General features: G+C 44.2%; 1 protein-coding gene across 2 annotated transcripts; it reads right to left on the bottom strand.

Annotated features, from left to right (window-relative positions):
- Positions 1-547: 547 nt before the first annotated feature.
- Positions 548-9,274, bottom strand: LOC142184287 (ficolin-2-like). Of its 2 annotated transcripts, XM_075259068.1 has the most exons (8): positions 8,553-9,274; positions 8,168-8,281; positions 5,416-5,469; positions 5,090-5,128; positions 4,327-4,454; positions 3,931-4,060; positions 1,723-1,857; positions 548-835 (listed from the first exon to the last, which is right to left on the bottom strand). In XM_075259068.1, the coding sequence occupies exons 1-8, from the start codon at positions 8,620-8,622 to the stop codon at positions 588-590; spliced, it is 918 nt and encodes a 305-aa protein (XP_075115169.1). In that variant the 5' UTR covers positions 8,623-9,274; the 3' UTR covers positions 548-587. The 2 variants fall into 2 exon arrangements, with proteins under 2 accessions (XP_075115169.1, XP_075115170.1); XM_075259069.1 differs by lacking the exon at positions 5,090-5,128 and having other exon boundaries at positions 583-835.
- Between the last annotated feature and the right edge of the window lie 845 nt (positions 9,275-10,119).

Raw genomic sequence — 10,119 nt, forward strand, 5'->3', positions numbered from 1 at the left:
TGTTCTACTTCAAGTTGCTCAAACCAATAGAAAATTTAACATCATGTTAACAATGTTGTGGTGTGTCATAATGCACAAAATAATTCAATATATAAAAACAATGATCATGAAACCTTCTAAAAGTAATGTCCCCTTACCACTTTATGGAAACCGGAACCATTCCAACCCAAACAGGTTTGGTGTCTAATAAGTCTCTATGTAGCATTCCAGATTAACAGAATTTTACACCATCTGCTCTATTTCAAGGACCCATATATAACAACGGTTATGTGAATCTAGTCTTAGATATAAGACTAGAACATTGACCGAATCTTTTCTACAGTTATAACCAGGCAGCCGATACAATACATTCAGCCTCCTCCCCCTCTCCAATCAAACATAACTCGTCATTCATCATGCCCAGGGATACTTGCAGTGTGTGATTTTGCATTCATCAAGAGACTTACAAAATCTCTCTTCCACCTTAACAAAGCGGGAAAAGGGGAGGGGTTATTGTGAAAAATTTCATAAACACAAACTCATTGCAAAAAAACTTTAACAAATATTTAGAAATCCATAAATGGCCAGGACTGCTCCTCCATCTTTATCTAAACCACCCTAATCTTCATCTCTGCATGCTTGTACGAGTAGTTATACCCTCTTGCAGTGTACCAGTTGATGCCGTCCGCATAAGAGGTGTGCGCCCCTAGGTAGTATAATCCATTAAGGTTTGCGTTATGACAAGTATTATACCACCAGCCGCCCCTAAAGCGTTGGGAACAGTCACCCTCAGAAATGTCATTGTCTTCATCTTTAGTACTAAACTTCATTTTGTTTAGATCTCCCATGGAATCTCCTGCAAAATGACAAAGAGATCAAGTATCAGATTGGTTTGTCACACGCTAAAGGTGACAATTTCTGTAAAGGACTGCAGAATATATTGGCATCTACAAGTGTCCTATTTGGACACTCCATACTGGTTGGAAAGGTTCCCTGACCATAAACAAATTGAATATTGTCCCCTGCTAGGTCTCACCAATACCTGACAGCTCTCAATTTCCCTGCAGCACCACCACAGGAAAAGGGAATTATTACACTCTGTCCATTCAAATCAATGGGCTGTCTATGTAATACAGGACATGTCAGGTCCTCCAGCGTCAGAGATGTTCTGTGTCACATGTTTCCACTCATGCCAAGAGACAAAGATCCTCAACAAAGGACGCCCCTATTAACTCAGGATTCCCAGACAACCCCGTTTACAACATGACAACCCAGGTTTTACTGTAGTAGACATAATGTCCTGCCGAGGGCTCTAAGGCCGGGTTCACACGGAGTATTTTGGCTCGTGATTTGGTACGTAGACGCCACAGGATCTTTTGCGGGCCGTACACGCTCCCATTGTTTTCAATACGGTATCGGCTCCCATTGAAAACAATGGGAGCGTATATGGCCCGCAAAAGATCCCGCGGCGTCTACGTACCAAATCACGAGCCAAAATACTCAGTGTGAACCCGGCCTAAGAAGCTGAGATAGTAGAGGTCTCCTAAACCTTAGACCTGATTTAGCTTTCACATGCCTTAAATGGAGAAAACAGATTTCCTTCTATTTCTTACAAAATAATGGCTTGTTATTGAGAAGAGGCTGCACTGAGTAGGCACGCCCACTTGTCACTTGTCAATGTCAATATCCCTAAGAAAAAAAACAGGGACTGTCAGGCTCCCTACAAAAATTGACCTGACTTACCTGCAGTTCCTTCCTGAAAGGCTCCAAGTAATAATGTGTATTTCTGAGATTCATCCAAGACTTTGAAGCTTGCATACTTGGCGAACACCTTTTTACCTTCAAAATCTTGCAGATCGACACGGAATTCCCATGTTCCTTTATAGATAAAGAGAAGCACAGGAGCTTTAGAAAAAGGAAACTTATTTAGACATGAAAGAGGAACCCATACAACCCAATTTGTGGCACATTACCTACAGACAGGGACGGGTTTTAGACATAGTGGGGTCCTAGACAAAATTAAAAGTTGGGCCCCAAATGCTGAAATATTGTGCCCACTACATAGTCCTATTCTGTTAATTCGCTCACTGTTATTTACTGGAGTGTTCTTAAGGTCTTTAAGGCCAGGGCCCCACATTTCGAAAACTAAGCATTTTGGCCAGAGCAGAAACACCGCGGCAATAAATGCTGCGTTTTACAGTCCCTGCAAAGTGGAGGAGATTCTGACTAATCCCATATACACACATTGCAGAAAAGATAATCTGCAGCGGAAAAGCTGCATTTTCACAGCATGTCAGTTATACTTGTAGAAGCACTGGTGTTTTCTATAGAAGTATAATAGGTGCAGAGGGTCTGCAGAGGAAAACTCTGAGATCACTATTAGAAATGCTGCAGAAAAATATTCTGTGTGTTTCTGCACCTCTGCAGGTTCCTGGCTGGACAATGGTCCTGGAATACCAGGAGATTGATCAGGTGAATTGCATTATATAGGATGTGGCGGTGGGTGCTGCAGCATTACATGACCCTTTGTTAGTGGCCATTTTCAGGCTACCAAGGCCTGGCGTTTCACAATGAGATTCAACAAGACAACTTATAGAGAATACATTAGTAAACTGCTGACATCCCTGTACCTAGTCTTATGTACAGATTTCAGATCCTTCCCCATAGGATAAGTGTCCACTGCTGATATCCTATTTCATGAGGCTGCTGCTGCAGCATAAGCGCACATGAGGCTGCTGCAGCATAAGCGGACATGAGGCTGCTGCAGCATAAGCGGACATGAGGCTGCTGCAGCATAAGCGCACATGAGGCTGCTGCAGCATAAGCGCACATGAGGCTGCTGCAGCATAAGCGCACATGAGGCTGCTGCTGCAGCATAAGCGCACATGAGGCTGCTGTTGCAGCAAAAGCGCACATGAGGCTGCTGTTGCAGCATAAGCGCGCACGAGGCTGCTGCTGCAGCATAAGCGCACATGAGGCTGCTGCTGCAGCATAAGCGCACATGAGGCTGCTGCTGCAGCATAAGCGCACATGAGGCTGCTGCAGCATAAGCGCACATGAGGCTGCTGCAGCATAAGCGCACATGAGGCTGCTGTTGCAGCAAAAGCGCACATGAGGCTGCTGTTGCAGCATAAGCGCACGAGGCTGCTGTTGCAGCATAAGCGCACGAGGCTGCTGCTGCAGCATAAGCGCACATGAGGCTGCTGCTGCAGTATAAGCGCACATGAGGCTGCTGCTGCAGCATAAGCGCACATGAGGCTGCTGCAGCATAAGCGCACATGAGGCTGCTGCAGCATAAGCGGATATGAGGCTGCTGCTGCAGTATAAGCGCACATGAGGCTGCTGCTGCAGTATAAGCGCACATGAGGCTGCTGCTGCAGCATAAGCGCACATGAGGCTGCTGCAGCATAAGCGGACACGAGGCTGCTGCAGCATAAGCGGACACGAGGCTGCTGGAGCATAAGCGCACATGAGGCTGCTGCAGCAGCATAAGCGGAGATGAGGCTGCTGCAGCATAAGTGGAAATGAGCTGCTGCAGCATAAGCGGACATGAGGCTGCTGCAGCATAAGCGGACATGAGGCTGCTGCAGCATAAGCGGACATGAGGCTGCTGCTGCAGCATAAACGCACATGAGGCTGCTGCTTGCTGCAATTGCCCAGTTTGCCCCATCCCTCCTTAACGCTGGCCCTGCCCAGAGATCTAGTGACTTCAGAGGTCTAGGTCCCTATATTCATTCCTGAGTTCAAGATGGGATTCCATTTAGACCAACATGGCCTAAAAGCTGTAGTCTAGAAGATGTTGTGGAGGCATCTTCAGGACAATGGCCAGTGTCAGACTGGGATTCTTTGGGCCTACAAGAGGAAATTATTCTCAGAGTCTCCCTTTACTGTACTGAGGCAAGCAATGAGCAGAACCGTCAATAAGGAGATGTTCTTCAGGTTTCTCATTACCTGTTGAAGTTATTTGATGAATATTTTCATTCCCCAACCAAAATTCATTCAGCCGACTGCCAAATCCTTTCTTATAATCATCCCAAGTGCGGAAGAAATCTACTGACCCGTCCCAACGTCTCTGTATTACCTACAGTAAGAGCAGAAGGTTATGTTAAGCCTTGGACCATGTCTAGGAACATCCCTGGTCTAAACAATATAGTCTACAGAAAGGCCACCATTATCCTAGAAACTATGCAAAGTCCTGTGACAAACTTCATTTCCCCCCCCCAAAAAAAAAATATAACATTTCCGCTCCCTCATTCCATCCTATAGAAAAGGATATTATTAATATGGATCCATATTTCTCAGGAAAATCTCCTCATTGTGACTTACCTACATATTTGATATACTTACAGTCCATCCCCCTCCATCTGTATCCATATCACACAGGACCTTAAGGGGCTGGTTGCCATCGGGGTATATGGTGTACCAGTCACTCAGTACTGCCCCCTGAGCCTGGATTTCTTTACAGTTCCTGGCAGCTAGGAGACAGATATTAGAAGGAAATTTCACTTAAAAGGTTATTTCATGTAGAAGAAAAAAAATCATATTCTCTTGTAGGGATTAATGAGTTAATAGGGAGATAGGGTATCCCCATTCAGGATCATCATCTAATCGCCACAATGGAGAGCAGCAATAAAGATCATCTATTACCCTGGAAGACTGTGAGTAACCCAGATATTGAGTTCAATTGTAGCAGTGTAATACTTCATTGCTCCTGTGGGGGTGCTATAGGGAAACTGAACACTTGCTGCCACATTCCATCAAATATTACAACTGATCACCATGATCCCCAGAAGCAGGACACTTTATTGTGATTAATTTAGTGTGTAGGGAAGGTGGGGGGGCGTTTTAATTAGAGTGTAGCGCCCTCTACCCCTCAACCCTCCAATTTCCTACCTTGAGAAACAAGATAAAAGCCCTGATATAGATGTTTTACAAATCAACATATTGGGATAAACTGTGTGTCCTAAAAGCAGGAATTCTTGTCCATTTCAATAATGATTTTGGTTTTTATATGTATTAATTTAGTACATTTTTATATTTGTGTTTTTAAGGTAAGTTTTGCTTAAGCTGCATTTTGGCCCATATGGAGAGATGTAGACAGGTAACTTACCGTACACTGGCTCAGCTACGGCACTTGCTCCTTTCTCTCCTATTAGAAAAAAATACAAAATCAAAAATACATATCTATTAAAAAATACTAAAAGCAACCCAAAGTCACACTCATATGGGTCCAGGAAGCTGAGATATGTAGAGCTGTTTGTTAGTGCTCATAGTTGGAGTACAATGTCCTGATGCTAAAGGAAATCCCCGCTGTATGTATAATACGTCCTTAAAAGTGGGGAGAACTAGACAAATGGCCGTACAATCAGAATTTTGCATTCTGTCATAGTTATTACATACAGTATCTCATATAACATGTAGTAATTCTTCACTGACCTTTTTCACCTGGACGGCCGACCTCTCCTGGCATCCCAGTAAATCCCATTTGTCCTGGAAAATATAGCAATAGATTTATATATGGGATAGTAAATAGGACATATGGTGATATGTATGTGCAGTGGTGAACCTAGCTTCTCTGCTGCCTAAGGCGGACAATCAAAAGACAACTTCCCCCCCTTCCCAGACTGAATAACAGGGGAAGGGGTGCTAGTGGTAAGATTACACTGAGTACAGTGCGGAAATATTTTGTTACTTACAGGGGATGTCACAGCATATAAAGATAATAATTATGATGTATTATTGTATTATGATTAGAGATGAGAGTGCAGTAAGGTTCAGCGCACACTCAGCCCTGCTACATCTCTGATGCAGCAGTGCTGAGTGTACAGCAGGGTTCAGCGCACACTCAGCACTGCAACATCTCTAATGCAGCAGAACTGAGTGTGCAGCAGGGTTCAGCACACACTCAGCTTTGCTACATCTCTGATACAGCAGAGCTGAGTGTGCAGCAGCGTTCAGCGCACACGCAGCTCTGCTTCATTTCCGGTGTAGCAGTGCTCGACGTGCGCTCAGCTCGGCTGCATCTCCTGTGTCGCCGAGCTGAGCGCACGGCCAGCTCTGCTTCATCTCCGGTGTAGCAGTGCTGGCCATGCGCGGAGCTTGTCTGCATCTCCGGTGTAGCCGTGCTGAGCGCACGGCCAGCTCTGCTTCATTTCCGGTGTAGCAGTGCTGGCCGTGCACTGAGCTCGTCTGCATCTCCGGTGTAGCCGAGCACAGCGCATGGCCAGTTCTGCTTCATCTCGGCATAGGAATGCATTGACCAGCGTTGATTGGCCGAATGCTGTACTCTGTATGGCATTCGGCCAATCAACGCTGGTCAATGCATTTCTATGGGAAAAAGTCAGCTTCCGCATATCGCAAGCTGACAGGGATCCCGACGTAATACAGTGACTTGGGCATGTTAGATGCCCCCAGGCATGTTTCTTCTGCTATCCCAGTTGCATTCCAGGGTGTTAGCATCATTTCCTGGGGTGTCATAGTGGGGTTCGATATTCGTTCGAATAGTCGAATATTGAACGGCTATTTGAAACAAATATAGAATATTTTACTGTTCGCTCATCTCTAATTATGATGTCAATAATAGAACACACTAATAGTCCCTATTGAAAAAAACAAAATAAATAAAACTTAACTTTTAATGTCTCAAAGTTAAAATTTAGTTATTGCAGTCACTGATAAATAATTGGATACTCCTAGTAACCACCTTCTGTGTTTCAATTAAAGTGGATACATAGAGCACAATACACACCATAAGAGTGGTTAGAGAACTTTCACTGGGTGAGTTGTTAGCAGTCTCCCTTTTTTTTGGCCACCTGCTATTCCTCCCCAACACTTCCTAGTCTCTATCCACCCCACAAATGAGTAAAACTGTTACTGGTCTGTTAGAAGCTGTCAGTGTATTCAAATCGGAGTTGTACACAAAATAATAGTAGACTAGTAGTGGTGCATACGCCTGGTAAGATATACAGAACGATTCCTGGTCAGTCATCCATTCCCCAGTCTACCACTACCAGCCCCTCCTTTTCCCTCAATGCTTGGGGTGCTACACTCCACACACCTGCAGCTCCTATACTTTTAATTGCCCCTACGCGTTTCCCTATAGAAAATATAGTTCATCAGGGGGATGTTTTTAGATCCAGTATGCGGTAAAAACCACAGTTCGCGGGACCACGGTGGTTGGCCCCGCTACTTTAATGACTGACACTGATCGCTGCATCTCCTCGGACTTAAATAGGGCCGTCCGGGAGCGATCCCCCTCCAGATCCCCGCCCTCTCTCACAGACCGCACCAATCAGGGCGCGTCTGAACACATTACATCAGGGATGGGCGGGCTCAGTACACTGGTCCGGGGTTTCGAGTGCTCGCGCATGCGCGAATTGTAAATAAAGCGCAAGTATTTCTTCCCCGCTGCTGTCTGTTTACATCGCTGTATCGGAGAGACCCACAATGTATCCCGTAGCTCTTACACCGACAGGGATATAGATTACAGGTTGGTAAAGAGACCCACAATGTATCCCGTAGCTCTTACACCAACATGGATATAGATTACAGGTTGTATATCTTACCAGGCGTATGCACCACTACTAGTCTACTATTATTTTGTGTACAACTCCGATTTGAATACACTGACAGCTTCTAACAGACCAGTAACAGTTTTACTCATTTGTGGGGTGGATAGAGACTAGGAAGTGTTGGGGAGGAATAGCAGGTGGCCAAAAAAAAGGGAGACTGCTAACAACTCACCCAGTGAAAGTTCTCTAACCACTCTTATGGTGTGTATTGTGCTCTATGTATCCACTTTAATTGAAACACAGAAGGTGGTTACTAGGAGTATCCAATTATTTATCAGTGACTGCAATAACTAAATTTTAACTTTGAGACATTAAAAGTTAAGTTTTATTTATTTTGTTTTTTTCAATAGGGACTATTAGTGTGTTCTATTATTGTTAGTTTCCCTATACCCTTAGATTTACTAATTATGATGTCCCAGTAAAGTAAAGTGCAGTCCGTTCTCCACTTTTTTTCATCATCCATAGTTATCACTAATTTCCCCCCTATATCTCAGTGGTAATAGTTCCCTTTAATTGTTGGGCCCACTAGCAACTGCTGTGTCTACTACATGGCTAGTTACACACATGGAGACTACCCTACCCAGCCAATACTCTGTAGGTATTAGTCTAGTACCCACCTTTTTCACCTTGAGCCCCAACATCTCCTTTTTGACCTGGAAGACCAGGATGACCAGGGCAGCCTCGAAGAATGGACAATTTGTCTGAATCTCCAATCCCTATAACCTTCACATCTGTCAGTAAAAAACACTGTTTACATGATGGTGGAATAACATAAATCAAAGCTATGTATGATTATATATGGTAAGGGCTGTGTTCACATGATGCATCTGTATTGCCAGATTTATTTGATCTTGCAAATTTGCAAGAGGAAGAGAAACTGGCCTGATTTTTCTATGTTTTTTTCACAAAATCACATCTCAATCCAAGATACAATTGTAACGTGTCAACACAGCATAAAGAGTAATGACAGACATTTATATTCAGTATATATGTAGTACTCACCTGGACATGACTGGTCACTACTGCACAGCCTCGAAACCATTCCAAGCAAGAGTACTATTGGCATGTACATGGTGGCCCCAAGATGTTTAGAACCGTCCTCCAGACCTCACATCTGCTGTCTTATAATGTCTGTAGATGAAACCTTGTCTTTTATACATACATAGGCTCACGGGACTTGGACTTTTCTAGCCTTGTCCATGTGAAATATTTCCCACCAACAGCAAAAATTTGTAATGTTTTTCTTTTCTTACACAAGGGACTCAAATCACAACCTGATAATTCTTGGTATGTGGAGCAGAAAATTTTCTGGCAGCCATCTAGAGATCAATTTGTCATCACCCACTATGGTCAAATCAATGGGAAGCCCATTAATCTTCCAAGATCTGTAAGATGTAAAAACTGACTTTCCATTATTTTTTTTACTAATTTCCCTCCAGGTATTTAGTGGGAATTCAGGATCATAGACTGGGATCAGTAAACCAAGTTTTATGCTTAAGAGACGGCATGTTCTCGTTCCTGAGCTTGTTCCTTGCTCCTCACATTTAGTTTCTTAGTCCACTTCTGCTTGAAGTCCCTGCCCAGACTTCAGTACTGATTCCAGTGGCCATATTTTGTACCCTGATTTTGGCCTGTTTTTGGATGAATCCACCTTCTCTTTATGAATTGGTTGTGAGGTTTGTGTTGTGTTGGACTAAACTGCCCAATAGTTTTAGTGCATCCATTTTCTGCCATTTATGTTGTTCTGGGAACTGTGCAGGTAAAGAGAAAGTTATACACCAAAAAACAGAGACACTACAAAAAATGTACTACTAAAAATAGAAATATTTATTAAATTACAATAAATAAAACACATATACATGACAAGGGGAAACAAAAAAAGACAGTTCACCACGCACCGGTAAACAAGTACCAGAATCCTCTCACAGATGAATGAGGGAAATGCTACAAATGCTCAAGAACATCCATCGAATCCGCTCCTTCCTCACCCCTGAAACTACCAAGATGCTCGTCCAGGCCCTCAATCTCCCGCCTAGACTACTGCAACACCCTTCTCCATGGACTCCCAGCAAACACCCTCGCCCCCCTCCAGTCCACCTTAAACTGTGCTGCTCGCTTAATCCACCTCACCCCCTCCCATCTTCATCGGCTGCTCCCCTCTGCCAGTCCCTCCACTGGCTACCTATAGCCCAGCGAATTAAGTTCAAGCTATTAACGTTAACATTCAAAGCGATCCACAACCTGTCCCCTCCATATATCTCTGACCTAATCTCCCGCTACTTGCCCACACGTAACCTCCAATCCTCCAATGACCTCCTACTCCGCTCTTCTCTCATCCGCTCCTCACACAACCACCTCCAAGATTTCTCCCGTGCATCCCCCATACTCTGGAACTCCTTACCAAGACACATAAGACTGATCCCCACAATCACAGGATTCAAGAAGGCCCTGAAGACTCACCTATTCAGGAAGGCCTACAACCTCCAATAACACTATCACCACACCGCCATCTGTACAGTCTCCCCCTCTCCTTCTGTCTCTACCCCCTTCCCTCATAGATTGTAAGCCC

This window comes from Leptodactylus fuscus, chromosome 11 (assembly GCF_031893055.1).
Source record: "Leptodactylus fuscus isolate aLepFus1 chromosome 11, aLepFus1.hap2, whole genome shotgun sequence".
Taxonomy (NCBI): Eukaryota; Metazoa; Chordata; class Amphibia; order Anura; family Leptodactylidae; genus Leptodactylus; species Leptodactylus fuscus.

What these genes read in the sequence shown, in the direction of transcription:
- LOC142184287 (XM_075259068.1), bottom strand. Translation starts at nt 8,622, where the DNA reads ATGTACATGCCAATAGTACTCTTGCTTGGAATGGTTTCGAGGCTGTGC. An exon ending in CGGCCGTCCAGGTGAAAAAG is followed by an intron (nt 5,129 to 5,415) that starts GTCAGTGAAGAA and finishes TTTTTCTAATAG; the next exon opens with GAGAGAAAGGAGCAAGTGCC. An exon ending in CTTTCAGGAAGGAACTGCAG is followed by an intron (nt 836 to 1,722) that starts GTAAGTCAGGTC and finishes GTCATTTTGCAG; the next exon opens with GAGATTCCATGGGAGATCTA.